Source organism: Bombina bombina, chromosome 2, assembly GCF_027579735.1.
Source record: "Bombina bombina isolate aBomBom1 chromosome 2, aBomBom1.pri, whole genome shotgun sequence".
Taxonomy (NCBI): Eukaryota; Metazoa; Chordata; class Amphibia; order Anura; family Bombinatoridae; genus Bombina; species Bombina bombina.
In genome coordinates, this window is record NC_069500.1 from 37455320 (window position 1) to 37474143 (window position 18824).

At 40.3% G+C, this 18824-nt stretch overlaps 1 protein-coding gene across 3 annotated transcripts in view; it reads left to right on the forward strand.

Annotated features, from left to right (window-relative positions):
* LOC128648395 (phospholipid-transporting ATPase ID) overlaps window positions 1-18824 on the forward strand; it is a 381201-nt gene that overhangs the window by 186458 nt on the left and 175919 nt on the right. For all 3 annotated transcript variants that reach the window (XM_053701018.1, XM_053701019.1, XM_053701017.1), the window contains exon 2: window positions 8178-8260. In XM_053701018.1, the coding sequence (XP_053556993.1) occupies window positions 8215-8260 (46 nt within the window). In that variant the 5' untranslated portion in view covers window positions 8178-8214. The remainder of the gene's footprint in view (window positions 1-8177; window positions 8261-18824) is intronic.

Genomic DNA, 18824 nt, shown 5'->3' on the forward strand with positions numbered 1-18824 from the left:
TGGCTTATGGGTCATTGCTTGTGTATGATGGTTATAGATCATTGCCTGTGTATGATGGTTATGGATCATTGCTTGTGTATGATGATTATAGATCATTGCTTGTGTATGATAGTTATGGCTTATGGGCCATTGCTTTGTGTATGATGGTTATGTGTCATTGCTTTGTGTATACAGTGATGGTTATGGGTCTTTGCTTTGTGTATACATTGATGGTTATGGGTTATTGCTTTGTGTATACAGTGATGGTTATGGATCATTGCTTTGTGTATACATTGATGGTTATGGGTCATTGCTTTGTGTATACATTGATGGTTATGGGTCATTGCTTTGTGTATACATTGATGGTTATGGATCATTGCTTTGTGTATACATTGATGGTTATGGGTTATTGCTTGTGTATACATTGATGGTTATGGGTTATTGCTTGTGTATGATGGTTATGGATCATTTCTTGTGTATGATGATTATGGATCATTGCTTGTGTATGATGGTTATGGATCATTGCTTGTGTATGATGGTTATGGATCATTGCTTGTGTATGATGGTTATGGATCATTGCTTGTGTATGATGGTTATGGATCATTGCTTGGGTATGATGGTTATGGATCATTGCTTGGGTATGATGGTTATGGGTTATGGGTCATTGCTTTGTGTATGATGGTTATGGGTCATTGCTTTGTGTATGATGGTTATGGGTTATTGCTTTGTGTATACAGTGATGGTTATGAATCATTGCTTTGTGTATACAGTGATGGTTATGGGTCATTGCTTTCCATATATATTGATGGTTATGTGTCATTGCTTTGTGTATACATTGGTGGTTATGGGTCATTTCTTTGTGTATACATTGGTGGTTATGGGTCATTGCTTTGTGTATACATTGGTGGTTATGGATCATTGCTTTGTGTATACATTGATGGTTATGGGTCATTGCTTTGTGTATATATTGATGGTTATGGATCATTGCTTTGTGTATACAGTGATGGTTATGGGTCATTGCTTTGTGTATACATTGGTGGTTATGGGTCATTGCTTTGTGTATACAGTGATGGTTATGGATCATTGCTTTGTGTATACATTGGTGGTTATGGGTCATTGCTTTGTGTATACATTGGTGGTTATGGGTCATTGCTTTGTGTATACATTGGTGGTTATGGGTTATTGCTTTGTGTATACATTGTGGTTATGGGTCACTGCTTGTGTATGATGGTTATGGGTCATTACTTGTGTATGATGGTTATGGGTCACTGCTTGTGTATGATGGTTATGGATCATTGCTTGGGTATGATGGTTATGGATCATTGCTTGGGTATGATGGTTATGGGTTATGGGTCACTGCTTGTGTATGATGGTTATGGGTCACTGCTTGTGTATAATGGTTATGTATCATTGCCTGGGTATGATGGTTATGGATCATTGCTTGTGTATACATTGATGGTTATGTATCATTGCCTGTGTATGATGGTTATGGATCATTGCTTGTGTATAATGGTTATGGGTCACTGCTTGTGTATGATGGTTATGGGTCACTGCTTGTGTATAATGGTTATGTATCATTGCCTGGGTATGATGGTTATGGATCATTGCTTGCGTATACATTGATAGTTATGGGTTATTGCTTTGTGTATAATGGTTATGTATCATTGCCTGGGTATGATAGTTATGGGTTATTGCTTGTGTATACATTGATGGTTATGTATCATTGCCTGTGTATGATGGTTATGTATCATTGCTTGTGTATACATTGATAGTTATGGGTCATTGCTTGTGTATGATGGTTATGGATCATTACTTGTGTATGATGATTATAGATCATTGCTTGTGTATGATGGTTATGGCTTATGGGTCATTGCTTGTGTATGATGGCTATGGATCATTACTTGTGTATGATGATTATAGATCATTGCTTGTGTATGATGGTTATGGATCATTACTTGTGTATGATGGTTATAGATCATTGCCTGTGTATGATGGTTATGGATCATTGCTTGTGTATGATGATTATAGATCATTGCTTGTGTATGATGATTATAGATCATTGCTTGTGTATGATGGTTATGGCTTATGGGCCATTGCTTTGTGTATGATGGTTATGTGTCATTGCTTTGTGTATACATTGATGGTTATGGGTCATTGCTTTGTGTATACATTGATAGTTATGGGTTATTGCTTTGTGTATGATGGTTATGGGTCATTGCTTTGTGTATACATTGATGGTTATGGGTCATTGCTTTGTGTATACATTGATAGTTATGGGTTATTGCTTTGTGTATGATGGTTATGGGTCATTGCTTTGTGTATACATTGGTGGTTATGGGTCATTGCTTTGTGTATACCTTGATGGTTATGGGTTATTGCTTTGTGTATACATTGATGGTTATGGGTTATTGCTTTGTGTATACAGTGATGGTTATGGGTTATTGCTTTGTGTATACATTGATGGTTATGGGTTATTGCTTTGTGTATACATTGGTGGTTATGGGTCATTGCTTTGTGTATACATTCATGGTTATGGATCATTGCTTTGTGTATACATTGGTGGTTATGGGTCATTGCTTTGTGTATACATTCATGGTTATGGATCATTGCTTTGTGTATACATTGATGGTTATGGGTCATTGCTTTGTGTATGATGGTTATGGATCATTGCTTGTGTATGATGGTTATGGATCATTGCTTGTGTATGATGGTTATGGATCATTGCTTGTGTATGATGGTTATGGATCATTGCTTGTGTATGATGGTTATGGATCATTGCTTGTGTATGATGGTTATGGGTCATTGCTTGTGTATGATGGTTATGGATCATTGCTTGTGTATGATGGTTATGGATCATTGCTTGTGTATGATGGTTATGGATCATTGCTTGTGTATGATGGTTATGGATCATTGCTTGTGTATGATGGTTATGGGTCATTGCTTGTGTATGATGGTTATGGATCATTGCTTGTGTATGATGGTTATGGATCATTACTTGTGTATGATGATTATAGGTCATTGCTTGTGTATGATGGTTATGGCTTATGGGTCATTGCTTGTGTATGATGGTTATGGATCATTACTTGTGTATGATGATTATAGATCATTGCTTGTGTATGATGGTTATGGCTTATGGGTCATTGCTTGTGTATGATGGTTATAGATCATTGCCTGTGTATGATGGTTATGGATCATTGCTTGTGTATGATGATTATAGATCATTGCTTGTGTATGATAGTTATGGCTTATGGGCCATTGCTTTGTGTATGATGGTTATGTGTCATTGCTTTGTGTATACAGTGATGGTTATGGGTCTTTGCTTTGTGTATACATTGATGGTTATGGGTTATTGCTTTGTGTATACAGTGATGGTTATGGATCATTGCTTTGTGTATACATTGATGGTTATGGGTCATTGCTTTGTGTATACATTGATGGTTATGGGTCATTGCTTTGTGTATACATTGATGGTTATGGATCATTGCTTTGTGTATACATTGATGGTTATGGGTTATTGCTTGTGTATACATTGATGGTTATGGGTTATTGCTTGTGTATGATGGTTATGGATCATTTCTTGTGTATGATGATTATGGATCATTGCTTGTGTATGATGGTTATGGATCATTGCTTGTGTATGATGGTTATGGATCATTGCTTGTGTATGATGGTTATGGATCATTGCTTGTGTATGATGGTTATGGATCATTGCTTGGGTATGATGGTTATGGGTTATGGGTCATTGCTTTGTGTATGATGGTTATGGGTCATTGCTTTGTGTATGATGGCTATGGGTTATTGCTTTGTGTATACAGTGATGGTTATGAATCATTGCTTTGTGTATACAGTGATGGTTATGGGTCATTGCTTTCCATATATATTGATGGTTATGGGTCATTGCTTTGTGTATACATTGGTGGTTATGGGTCATTTCTTTGTGTATACATTGGTGGTTATGGGTCATTGCTTTGTGTATACATTGGTGGTTATGGGTCATTGCTTTGTGTATACATTGATGGTTATGGGTCATTGCTTTGTGTATATATTGATGGTTATGGATCATTGCTTTGTGTATACAGTGATGGTTATGGGTCATTGCTTTGTGTATACATTGGTGGTTATGGGTCATTGCTTTGTGTATACAGTGATGGTTATGGATCATTGCTTTGTGTATACATTGGTGGTTATGGGTCATTGCTTTGTGTATACATTGGTGGTTATGGGTCATTGCTTTGTGTATACATTGGTGGTTATGGGTTATTGCTTTGTGTATACATTGTGGTTATGGGTCACTGCTTGTGTATGATGGTTATGGGTCATTACTTGTGTATGATGGTTATGGGTCACTGCTTGTGTATGATGGTTATGGATCATTGCTTGGGTATGATGGTTATGGATCATTGCTTGGGTATGATGGTTATGGGTTATGGGTCACTGCTTGTGTATGATGGTTATGGGTCACTGCTTGTGTATAATGGTTATGGGTCACTGCTTGTGTATAATGGTTATGTATCATTGCCTGGGTATGATGGTTATGGATCATTGCTTGTGTATACATTGATGGTTATGTATCATTGCCTGTGTATGATGGTTATGGATCATTGCTTGTGTATAATGGTTATGGGTCACTGCTTGTTTATGATGGTTATGGGTCACTGCTTGTGTATAATGGTTATGTATCATTGCCTGGGTATGATGGTTATGGATCATTGCTTGCGTATACATTGATAGTTATGGGTTATTGCTTTGTGTATAATGGTTATGTATCATTGCCTGGGTATGATAGTTATGGGTTATTGCTTGTGTATACATTGATGGTTATGTATCATTGCCTGTGTATGATGGTTATGGATCATTGCTTGTGTATACATTGATAGTTATGGGTCATTGCTTTGTGTATACATTTATGGTTATGGGTCATTGCTTTGTGTATACATTTATGGTTATGGGTCATTGCTTTGTGTATACATTTATGGTTATGGGTCATTGCTTTGTGTATACATTTATGGTTATGGGTCATTGCTTTGTGTATACATTGTGGTTATGGGTCATTACTTGTGTATAATGGTTATGTATCATTGCCTGTGTATGATGGTTATGGGTTATTGTTTGTATATACTTTTATGCTTCCAGGAGTGCATGATGTATGATTATTCTCAGGCTTATAAACCTTATAAGTAAATGCAGATATAGCTAAATGTAAATATGTATATATGTGTGCTTTATTTAAACCTATGGATATCTAGAGTATTATGTGTTGTTGAAACAGTTTAAAAGAGCAAATGTATCACATTTGACTAATTCTCAGCAAGTGCTGGTTCTAGACCATATAATTTGCAGTTGCTGACCTCATAGCTAACTATCAGGGTGCAAAGGTTACAGGTGTTGACTACATCTTATACTGACGTTTATGCTTTGTAAACACCCCTTCTCCCTCCTGTACCACTTTCCTTGTTATGCATGTAGCTCATGCTAAATTGCACTGCAAGGCAAATTTAGTGCATCCAACAACAGTGTTACAATAATGAATAGGGGAGCATAGCACCCCCATAACCTCTCTCTCTGTTCCTAGTGGTCTCTAATTCTTCTCCTGTTTTGCTTACAGTTAGCCTTTCTTGTGCGCTAATGTCTGTTTCTCCAGCCTGTGATTTTGTGACAAGTGCCTGTTGCCGCATGCACCAGGTCCCCTCCAGTGACCACCAGTTTAGGAGACGCTCTGTCATTGTTAAAGGGACAGTACACTGTAAAATTGTTTTTCCATAAATGTATTTTAAATGACTTGTTATACCAACTGCAGGGTATAAAATATTTGAGAAATTGCATTTTCGGGTTTATTTATGTATCTGAAGTAGCTGGTTTTGTGCTTTGAAACCACAGCCTATTACAATGGGTTGAGCTTCAGGTAATATCAGATCTCATTATGTTATCACTTTTATGTACACAGACTTACTTCCTTATCTTATATTTGTCTGGAACACCAAAGCTCAATACATAGAGAGAACAATGGAAAATGATAATTTTATTACTTAACTATCATGCCCCCCACTGATAATGTAATCTCTTCTGTGGGCTGTGTTTACTTAGGCTTGTCAATAGCGTATACGCCAGTATCAAAACTTTCAGTATAGGTTGGGAAACCACAAGCTAAATCAGCTATTTCAAATGCTGAAATATAAGTAAAGGAGCTACTTGCAACCAATTTAATACACTCTAGCAGGTAAAAAGGATCATTGGGAATAATTTAAAGGGGGGAAAGTTTTTGGGTGAACTGTCCCTTTAAATCTTTAAGGTAAACAGCCTTGGAGCATAACGTTGTTGGCAACTGAGCTCTGTTTTTGATGTATGTAAATAAGGGATTATCTGGCACAAAGTCCCAGTAATGATATCTAACACAGGCTGAAAATCATAAGCATAGCATAGACTGTGTGACAGTCACTTAAACGTGTCACTATAAATATCCTTATTTGTATCCTGTTACAGAGGAAAACTATTATTGTATGTTGTTTTTTTAACATAAACCTGATCCAGTGAGGAACAATGATACAACATTTTATAAATGTATGTGATTATTTTAGTGTGATTATAACACAGTATATAGCTATTTATTCAGACCTTTATCCATCACACACATAAAGATGTAAACAAACACATAAACACTTACTGTACATATATAAATGCAAATACACTATCATTTTATCCATTCCTATCGTAGCCACTAAATCACAGCGAGGATGTGTGTATGCCATATGGAAGAGTGTTGATGATTTCACACCATGGTTAGGATTAGGGATTGGAATAAGGGTTACATTATGGACATGCTGATGTTGTAGCTTTAACATTATGACAGTAGTGATATTGCTGTTGTGTTCATAATTGGCGACAACAAAGAACATGGAACATGTATTACTCCAGGCTTTTTAAGAGGTGCACCCCTAAACTGCTTTTGGTTTGCAAAACCACAAAAATAATGCTCTGGGTTTAATGCCCCTTAAAGAAAATGTCAATGTTTTACTCAAAAACATTAAAATAATATAATTGTTAGTTAAATCACAATATTTTTTTGTTTACTTGAAGTATCTGTACTACAGCAGAATATGAGAGCTTCCATACACCATATATTGTGTGGTATTGTTACCTACTAGGAGCTCTGTTCCATGGTCTCAGCTTCCTCTTCCCCACAAAGTGAACCAAAGAAAAGCTAAACGTCCTTGGTTTAACTGCCAAAACAGATCAGCTATTCCCACAGACTCCAAACTCTCCCTGAACAACCTAGTTATGACAGCAGACTCCTAGCCTCACACCTGTATGGGCCATCTATGCCGATGGACTTCTAACCCCACCCCTGAACACCCTAAATATACTCCTAGCCCCACACATGAACCACCAAGCCACACCTGAACACCACAGTCAGACCCACATACTAGTCTCATACCTGAATGCACCAGCCATGTATAAGGACTCCAAATCCCACCCCTGAACATCCTAAATATACCCACATACTCCTATCTCTACACCTGAACAACCCAACCATGCATACAGGCCCATAACTCCACTTTTGAACAGCCTAACCACACCTAAACACTACAGCCATGCCCAAGGACTTCTAACCTCACACCTGAATGGGCAATAACCCCACCAATGAACACCCCAAATATACCCACAGACTGCTAACCTCCACATCTGGACACTCTTAATATTCTTACAGACTCCAAACTCCGCCTGTGAACAACTTTGCCACACCTTAACACCGAAGTCATGCCCATAGACTCCTTTACCAACCCCGGAACTACCCAGATACTATATTAGACCAACAACTGACCTTTTGAATCACCATACACACTGAAAGCACAAACTTCACCCAGTCATGCCCCTATTCCCAAATATTCTGTCTCCACCTCCGGGCCCTCCTGATTCCAGACCTGGAAATAGAATAGATAGCTGAACATTGTCATATGCCAAAGCACATCACATTAACATATTTATGTAAACCTGATGCCACATTATTTCTACTGCAAACTGTGGGAATTGTGGGAACCAGACTACTTCCTGCTTCAAGTGTGTTACTTCTGTTTTCAAACGTGTTACATTATTCTACAAATAGTTATACTCAACTACACTAATCTGGTTCCTAAAATCGTGTTGCAACTTGTTACTTTTACATCCCTGATCTGCACTAAATATTTTTTATGTGTTTGCAGGATTTCCATGGGATTGTAGAAGGAATCATATCTGGGGATGCCGCTGTTTGGATTAAGCTGTGGAAAGAATCGGAAGCGTCAAGGTAAAGTGGCTATTTATTCATTAAAGTATCATTGTATAAATTAAACCTGCATGCCATACACATGTCCATCATACACTTTTCTGTCATACATATGCCCATCATACACCTTCCTGTCATACATATGCCCATCATAAACCTGCATGTCATATGCATGCCCATCATACACCTTCCTGTCATACAAATGCCCATCATACTCCTTCCTGTCATACAAATGCCCATCATACTCCTTCCTGTCATACATATGCCCATCAGAAACCTTCCTGTCATACATATGCCCATCATACACCTTCCTGTCATACATATGCCCATCATACACCTTCCTGTCATACATATGCCCATCATACACCTTCATGCCATACACATGTCTATCATACACCTTCCTGTCATACAAATGCCCATCATACACCTTCCTGTCATACAAATGCCCATCATACACCTTCCTGTCATACATATGCCCATCATAAACCTGCATGTCATATGCATGCCCATCATACACCTTCCTGTCATACAAATGCCCATCATACACCTTCCTGTCATACATATGCCCATCAAACACCTTTCTGTCATACATATGCCCATCATACACCTTCCTGTCATACATATGCCCATCATACACCTTCATGCCATACACATGTCTATCATACACCTTCCTGTCATACAAATGCCCATCATACACCTTCCTGTCATACATATACCCATTATAAACCTGCATGTCATATACATGCCCATCATACACCTTCCTGTCATACAAATGCCCATCATACTCCTTCATGTCATACAAATGCCCATCATACTCCTCCCTGTCATACATATGCCCATCATAAACCTTCCTGCCATACATATGCCCATCATACACCTTCCTGTCATACATATGCCCATCATACACCTTCCTGTCATACAAATGCTCATCAAACACCTTCTTGTCATACATATGCCCATCATACACCTGCATGTCATATGCATGCCCATCATACACCTTCCTGTCATACAAATGCCCATCATACACCTTCCTGTCATACATATGCCCATCATACACCTTCCTGTCCTACAAATACCCAGCATACACCTTCCTGTCATACATATGCTCATCATACACCTTTCTGTCATACATATTCCTGTTATACACCTTCCTGTCATACATATGCCCATCATACACCTTCCTGTCATACATATGCCCATCATACACCTTTCTGTCATACATATGCCCATCATACACATTCCTGTTATACACCTTCCTGTCATACATATGCCTATCATAAACCTTCCTGTCATACACATGCCCATCATACACCTGCCTATCATTGTATAAATTAAATCTGCATGCCATACACATGCCCATCATACACCTTCCTGTCATACAAATGCCCATCATACACCTTCCTATCATACATATGCCCATCATGCACTTTCCTGTCATACACATGCCCATCATACACTTTCCTGTCATACACCTGCCCATCATACACTTTCCTGTCATACACATGCCCATCATACACTTTCCTGTCATACACCTGCCCATCATACACTTTCCTGTCATACACATGCCCATCATACACTTTCCTGTCATACACCTGCATGCCATATGCATGCCCATCATACACCTTCCTGTCATACATATGCCCATCATACACCTGCATGCAATATGCATGCCCATCATATTCCTTCCTGTCATAATAATGACCATCATACACCTTCCTGTCATTCATATGCCCATCATACACCTTCCTGTCATACACATGCCCATCATACACCTACCTGTCATACACCTGCCAATCAAACCCCTGCTTGTTGTATACCTGACTGTCATACCCACACATGTACATCATACACCTGCATGTCATACACATGTACATCATACACCTGCCTGTCATACACATGTACATCATACACCTGCCTGTCATACAGATACCTGTCATACACATGTACATCATACACTTGCCTGTCATACACCTGCCTGTCATACATGTGACTGCTGTTGTCAATTGGCTTACTGTCTGTTTCCTGCTTGGAACTGGCAGATCTCTGTAACCCCAGTAAGAGACTATATCAATGTGTTTAACCCATTTACAGGGTTATTACCACCACTAGTAGTGCAAAATCTATAGCATGTAATTCTTACACTACATTGTCTTTGGGGTAATTAAGTCATATCACAAAATGTTTTATATTCTTCCTGTCATACATATGCCCATCATACACATTCCTGTCATACACATGCCCATCATACAAATTCTTATCATATACATGCCCATCATACACATTCCTGTCATACACATGCCCATCATACAAATTCTTATCATATACATGCCCATCATACACATTCCTGTCATACACATGCCCATCATACACATTCCTGTCATATACATGCCCATCATACACATTTTTGTCATACACATGCCCATCATACACATTTTTGTCACACACATGCCCATCATACACCTTCCTGTCATACACATGCTCATCATACACCTTCCTGTCATGCATAATCCTATAATACACCTGCCCATCATACACCTTCCTGTCATGCATAATCCTATAATACACATGCCCATCATACACCTTCCTGTCATGCATAATCCTATAATACACCTGCCCATCATACACCTTCCTGTCATGCATAATCCTATAATACACCTGCCCATTATACATCTTCCTGTCACACACATGCCCATCATACACCTTCCTGTCATACACATGCCCATCATACACCTTCCTGTTATGCATAATCCTATAATACACCTGCCCATCATACACCTTCCTGTCATGCATAATCCTATAATACACCTGCCCATTATACATCTTCCTGTCATACACCTGCCCATCATACACCTTCCTGTCATGCTTAATCCTATAATACACCTGCCTGTCATACACCTGCCCATTATACACCTGCCTGTCATACACATGACCTTCATACACCTGCATGCCATACACATGACCATCATACACCTGCCTGTCATACACATGACCATCATGCACCTGCATGCCATACACATGACCATCATATACCTGCATGCCATACACATGACCATCATATACCTGCATGCCATACACATGTACATCATACACCTGCCTGTTATACACATGTACATCATACACCTGCCTGTTATACACATGTACATCATACACCTGCCCATCATACACCTTCCTGTCATGCATAATCCTATAATACACCTGCCTGTCATACACCTGCCCATCATACACCTGCCTGTCATACACCTGCCCATCATACACCTGCCTGTCATACACCTGCCCATCATACACCTGCCTGTCATACACCTGCCCATCATACACCTTCCTGTCATGCATAATCCTATAATACACCTGCCCATCATACACCTTCCTGTCATGCTTAATCCTATAATACACCTGCCTGTCATACACCTGCCCATCATACACCTTCCTGTCATGCTTAATCCTATAATACACCTGCCTGTCATACACCTGCATGCCATACACATGACCATCAGACACCTGCATGCCATACACATGACCATCATACACCTGTATGCCATACACATGACCATCATATACCTGCATGCCATACACATGACCATCATATACCTGCATGCCATACACATGACCATCATACACCTACCTGTTATACACATGCACATCATATACCTGCATGCCATACACATGTACATCATACACCTTCCTGTCATACACATGTACATCATACACCTTCCTGTCATACACATGTACATCATACACCTGCCTGTTATACACATGTACATCATACACCTGCCTGTCATACACATGCACATCATATACCTGCCTGTCATACACATGTACATCATAAACCTGCCTGTAATACACATGTACATCATACACCTGCCTGTCATACACATGTACATCATACACCTTCCTGTCATACACATGTACATCATACACCTTCCTGTCATACACATGTACATCATACACCTGCCTGTTATACACATGTACATCATACACCTGCCTGTCATACACCTGCCTGTCATACACATGTACATCATACACCTACCTGTTATACACATGTACATCATACACCTGCCTGTTATACACATGTACATCATACACCTGCCTGTTATACACATGTACATCATACACCTGCCTGTTATACACATGTACATCATACACCTGCCTGTCATACACCTGCCTGTCATACACCTGCCTGTCATACACATGTACATCATACACCTGCCTGTCATGCACCTGCCCATCATACATCTGCCTGTCATACACCTGCCCGTCATACACCTGCCCATCATACATGTGACAGACAGGAACTGTGACAGGCAGGACAGTTCCTGCTTGGAACTGGCAGATCTCTGTAACCCCAGTACAATACTGTATCTATGTGTTTAACCCATTTACAGGGTTACCACTACCACTAGTAGTGCAAAATCTAATTAAGTCATATCACAAGAATGTTTGTATTCTTCATAGTTTCTGCTGGAGTGCAATATCTGATGCATCTATTACTGTTTCTGTGAAATATGGTGCTTTTGCAGATTATTCGATTGCTCTAACTAGAAATCATGACCTCTTGTTCTGCTGTGTTTTCTCTTGTAAGGTGTATCCAGTCCACGGGTTCATCCATTACTTGTGGGATATTCTCCTTCCCAACAGGAAGTTGCAAGAGGACACCCACAGCAGAGCTGTCTATATAGCTCCTCCCCTAACTGCCACTCCCAGTCATTCTCTTGCAACTCTCGACAAGATAGGAAGTATAAGAGATATGTGGTGACTTAGTGTAGTTTTTACCTTCAATCAAGAGTTTGTTATTTTTAAACGGTACCGGCGTAGTACTGTTTTACTCCCAGGCAGAAATTAGAAGAAGAATCTTCCTGGAGGTTTATGATCTTAGCGGTTTGTAACTAAGGTCCATTGCTGTTCTCACGCATATCTGAAGAGTATGGGAAAGACTTCAGTTGGGGGAACGGTTTGCAGTTTACCTGCTTTGAGGTATGTTCAGTATATTTATTTCTAGAGAGATGATAAGATCTAGAAAATGCTGACAGAGCCTTGTATAATTGAGGTAAGCCTGATGCAGTGATTTAACAATGACTGGGATCATGCTTACAAAAAAGGGTAAAATTCATGTTAATACTCATATTTCTTAGTGTCAAAACGTTTACATGTTATATAGAAAGAACGTTTTTTCTCTGAGGGTGATAAATCATTTTTTGGGGCCTAGTTTCCACATGGCTAGTCAGATACTCCTAGGAGTATTTTCTTAAGGCCCTCTGACATCAAGTGCATGGTGGGAGGGGCCTATTTTCGCGCTCTAGATGCACAGTTCTTATTCAGACTGAGACATCCAGCTTCCCCAAAGGAGTCCTCTGGCATCTGAGGACCACTATAGAGGGCTTATTTCTCCCCTAAAACGTATTTGAGGGCAGGTAGGTGCCACAGCAGAGCTGTGGCAAGGTGTTTAACTGTTTATTAACTTTTTTTAACGTTTTTCAAATCCGGTTTGGGGCCTAAAGGGTTAATCATCCATTTGCAAGTGGGTGCAATGCTGCTTTAGTCCCTTAAACACACTGTAAAAATTTCGAAGAGTTTACTACTTTTTAACACTGTTTTGCAGTTTATGTGATAGTTTTTTTCTCTTAAAGGCACAGTACCGTTTTTGTTTAATTGCTGTTTCACATTTATTAAAGTGTTTTCCAAGCTTGCTGGTCTCATTACTAGTCTGTTAAACATGTCTGACATATAGGAAACTCCTTGTTCAATATGTTTAGAAGTCATTGTGGAACCCCCTCTTAGAATGTGTACCAAATGTACTGAAATTTCTATAAATTATAAAGACCATATTATGGCATTTAAAGATTTATCACCAGAGGTGATAAAAGAGAGGTTATGCCATCTAGCTCTCCCCACGTGTCAGAACCTATAACTCCCGCTCAAGTGACGCCAAGTACATCTAGCGCGTCCAATGCGTTTACCTTACAAGACATGGCGGCAGTTATGACTAATACCCTCACAGAGGTATTGTCCAAACTGCCAGGGTTACAAGGAAAGCGAGACAGCTCTGGGGCTAGAACAAATACAGAGCATTCTGACGCTTTAGTAGCTATGGCTGATATAGCCTCACAATGCTCCGAAGCCGCGGCAAAGGGAGTTGCTTTCTGAGGGTGAGATTTCAAATTCAGGGAAGACGTTACTTCAGTCCGATTCTGAAATGACAGCCTTTAAATTTAAGCTTGAACACCTCCGCTTATTGCTCAGGGAGGTTTTAGCGACTCTGGATGACTGTGACCCCATTGTAGTTCCAGAGAAATTGTGTAAAATGGACAAATACCTTGCAGTGCCTGTTTACACTGATGTCTTTCCAGTCCCTAAGAGGTTCTCGGAAATTATTACTAAGGAATGGGATAGACCAGGTGTTCCGTTCTCTCCCCCTCCTGCTTTTAAAAAGATGTTTCCCATAGATGTCGCTATACGGGACTCGTGGCAGACAGTCCCTAAGGTGGAGGGTGCTGTTTCTACCCTAGCTAAGCGTACAACTATCCCCGTCAAGGACAGTTGTGCTTTCTTAGATCCTATGGATAAAAAATTGGAGGGTCTCCTTAAGAAATTTTTTATCCATCAAGGTTTTATTCTCCATCCTCTTGCATGCAATGCCCCAGTTACTGCTGCAGCGGCTTTTTGGTTCGAGTCTCTTGAGGTGGCTCTACAAGTGGAGACCCCATTAGATGATATTTTAGACAGGATTAAAGCTCTCAAGTTTAGCTAATTCCTTTATTTCTGATGCCGTTTTTCATCTAACCAAACTAACGGCTAAGAATTCAGGTTTTGCCATTCTGGCTCGCAGGGCGTTATGGCTTAAGTCCTGGTCAGCAGACGTTACTTCAAAGTCTAAGCTTCTTAATATCCCCTTCAAAGGACAGACCCTATTCGGGCCGGGCCTGAAGGAGATCATTTCTGATATTACTGGAGGAAAAGGTCACGCCCTTCCTCAGGATAGGTCCAATAAATTAAGGACCCAACAGAATAATTTTCGTTAATTTCGAAACTTCAAGAGTGGTGCAGCTTCAGCTTCTTCTAATGCAAAACAAGAGGGAAATTTCGCCCAGTCCAAACCAGTCAGGCTTGGAACAAGGGGAAGCAGGCCAAAAAAACAGCTGCCGCCTCTAAGACAGCATGAAGGAGTAACCCCCGATCCGGGACCGGATCTAGTAGGGGGCAGACTTTCTCTCTTCGCCCAGGCTTGGGCAAGAAACGTCCATGATCCCTGGGCATTAGAGATTGTTTCCCAGGGATATCTTCTGGACTTCAAAGCTTCATCTCCAAAGGGGAGATTTCATCTCTCACAATTATCTGTAAACCTGATAAAGAGAGAGGCATTCTTACGTTGTGTTCAAGACCTACTGGTTATGGGAGTGATCCACCCAGTTCCAAGGGAGGAACAGGGGCAGGGCTTCTATTCAAATCTTGTTTATAGTTCCCAAAAAAGAGGGAACTTTCAGACCAATCTTGGATCTCAAGATCCTAAACAAATTTCTCAGGGTCCCATCCTTCAAGATGGAGAATATCCGAACAATCCTCCCTATGATCCAGGAGGGTCAATATATGACTACCGTGGACTTAAAGGATGCTTATCTCCACATTCCGATTCACAGAGATCATCATCATCTTTACGAAGGTTCTAGGGTCCCTACTGGCGGTTCTAAGGCCACAGGGCATAGCGGTGGCTCCTTACCTAGACGACGTTCTGATACAGGTGTCGACTTTTCAAATCGCCAAGTCCCATACGGACATTGTTCTGGCCTTTCTGAGGTCTCATGGGTGGAAGGTGAACGAAGAAAATAATTCTCTCTCCCCTCTCACAAGAGTTTCCTTCCTAGGGACACTGATAGATTCAGTTGAAATGAAATTTTTTCTGACAGAGGTCAGGTTTTCAAAGCTTCTAACTTCCTGCTGTGCTCTTCATTCCACTTTTCGGCCGTCAGTGGCTCAGTGTATGGAAGTAATCGGCCTAATGGTAGCGGCAATGGACATAGTTCCATTTGCCCACCTACATCTCAGACCACTGCAACTTTGCATGCTCAATCAGGGACTACACAGATTTTTCCCCTCTGCTAAATCTGGATCAAGAGACCAGGGATTCTCTTCAAGGGATCCCCAGGCAGCGCTGATAGATGCTCTAGCAGTGCCCTGGTCCTTCAGCCTGGCTTATGTGTTCCCACCATTTCCTCTTCTCCCTCGTCTGATTGCCAAGATCAAGCAGGAGAGAGCTTCAGTGATTTTGATAGCACCTGCGTGGCCACGCAGGACTTGGTATGCAGATCTGGTGGACATGTCATCCTTTCCACCATGGACTCTGCCGCTGAGGCAGGACCTTCTACTCCAAGGTCCATTCAAACATCCAAATCTAATTTCTCTGCGGCTGACTGCTTGGAGATTGAACGCTTGATTTTATCAAAACGTGGTTTCTCCGAGTAGGTCATTGATACCTTAATTCAGGCTCCAAAGCCTGTCACCAGGAAAATCTATCATAAGATATGGTGTAAATATCTTCATTGGTGTAAATCCAAGGGTTACTCATGGAGTAAAGTCAGGATTCCTAGGATATTATCCTTTCTCCAAGAAGGATTGGAGAAGGGATTGTCAGCTAGTTCCTTAAAGGGACAGATTTCTGCTCTGTCTATTCTTCTGCACAAGCGTCTGGCAGATGTTCCAGACGTTCAGGCGTTTTGTCAGGCTTTAGTTAGAATCAAGCCTGTGTTTAAACCTGTTGCTCCGCCATGGAGTTTAAATTTAGTTCGTAAAGTTCTTCAAGGGGTTCCGTTTGAACCTCTGCATTCCATAGATTTCAAGCTTTTACCTTGGAAAGTTCTGTTTTTGGTAGCTATCTCTTCGGCTCGAAGAGTTTCAGAGTTATCTGCCTTACAGTGTGATTCCCCTTATCTGATCTTCCATGCAGATAAGGTAGTTTTGTGTACCAAACCTGGGTTTCTTCCTAAGGTGGTATCTAATAAGAATATCAATCAGGAGATTGTTGTTCCGTCACTGTGTCCTAATCCTTCTTCAAAGAAGGAACGTCTATTACACAATCTTGACGTGGTTCGTGCTTTAAAGTTTTATTTACAATCTACTAAGGATTTTTGTCAAACATCTGCATTGTTTGTCGTCTACTCTGGACAGAGGAGAGGCCAAAAGGCTTTGGCATCTTCTCTTTCTTTTTGGCTGAGAAGCATAATCCGTTTAGCTTATGAGACTGCTGGCCAGCAGCCTCCTGAAAGAATTACAGCTCATTCCACTAGAGCGGTAGCTTCCACATGGGCTTTTAAAAATGAGGCCTCTGTTGAACAGATTTGTAAGGCGGCAACTTGGTCTTCGCTTCATACTTTTTCTAAATTCTACAAATTTTATACTTTTGCTTCCTCTGAGGCTATTTTTGGGAGAAAGGTCTTGCAGGGAGTGGTGCCTTCCATTTAAGTTCCTGCCTTGTCCCTCCCTTCCTAAAGCTTTGGTATTGATATCCAACAAGTAATGGATGAACCCGTGGACTGGATACACCTTACAAGAGAAAACAACATTTTTGCTTACCTGATAAATTTCTTTCTCGGCCCTCCCTGTCACTTTAAGGCAGGTGTTTTTTATTTTTAAACTACAGTCACCACTGCACCCTATAGTTTCTCCTTTTTTCTTGCTTGTCTTCGGTCGAATGACTGGGAGTGGCAGTTAGGGGAGGAGCTATATAGACAGCTCTGCTGTGGGTGTCCTCTTGCAACTTCCTGTTGGGAAGGAGAATATTCCACAAGTAATGGATGAACCCGTGGACTGGATACACCACAAGAGAAAGAAATTTATCAGGTAAGCATACATTTTGTTTTTATCCCTTCCCTACAGCCAACAGAAAATACTACTTAAGATCTCCAGTACAGACGCCATTATATTACTAGTTTTGTGGTAAATTAGAGGTCATTTGTAAAACACGTCTATTGTTATCATTTTTAGCCAGTAGTAAAAAAACAGCAAATCTCATATGAGCACAAAACAAATTGCAATTAAACCATTGTCCGGCACTTGGCTTGTTTACAGTGAGCAGTCGCCACTAAAGTCTGGGACAGAACGAGGTCACCCGTGGACCACACTCTGGTGCTCTCAAGGTTCCAGGAAACTAACAACTTCCACAGAAATAAACCTTTTAAAGGGACAGTCTACACCAGAATTTGTATTGTTTAAATAAACAGATAATCCCTTTATTACCCATTCCCCAGTTTTGTATAAGATTACCTTGTATCTTATTTCAGTTATTTTTACAGAATTGCATTTTACCCAATCAGTAACTCCATGGGCATGAGCACAATGTTGTCTATATGGCACACATGAACTAATGCCCTCTAGTTGTGAAAACTGTCAAAGTGCTTTCAGATAAGAGGCGGCCTTCAAGGCTAAGAAATTAGCATATGAGCCTACCTAGGTTTAGCTTTCAACTGAGAATACCAAGAGAACAAAGCAAAATTGATGATAAAAAGTACACTTGAAAGTTGTTTAAAATTACTGTACATGCCTTATCTGAATCATGAAAGTTTATTTGTCACTAGACTGTCCCTTTAATAAACACTAACGT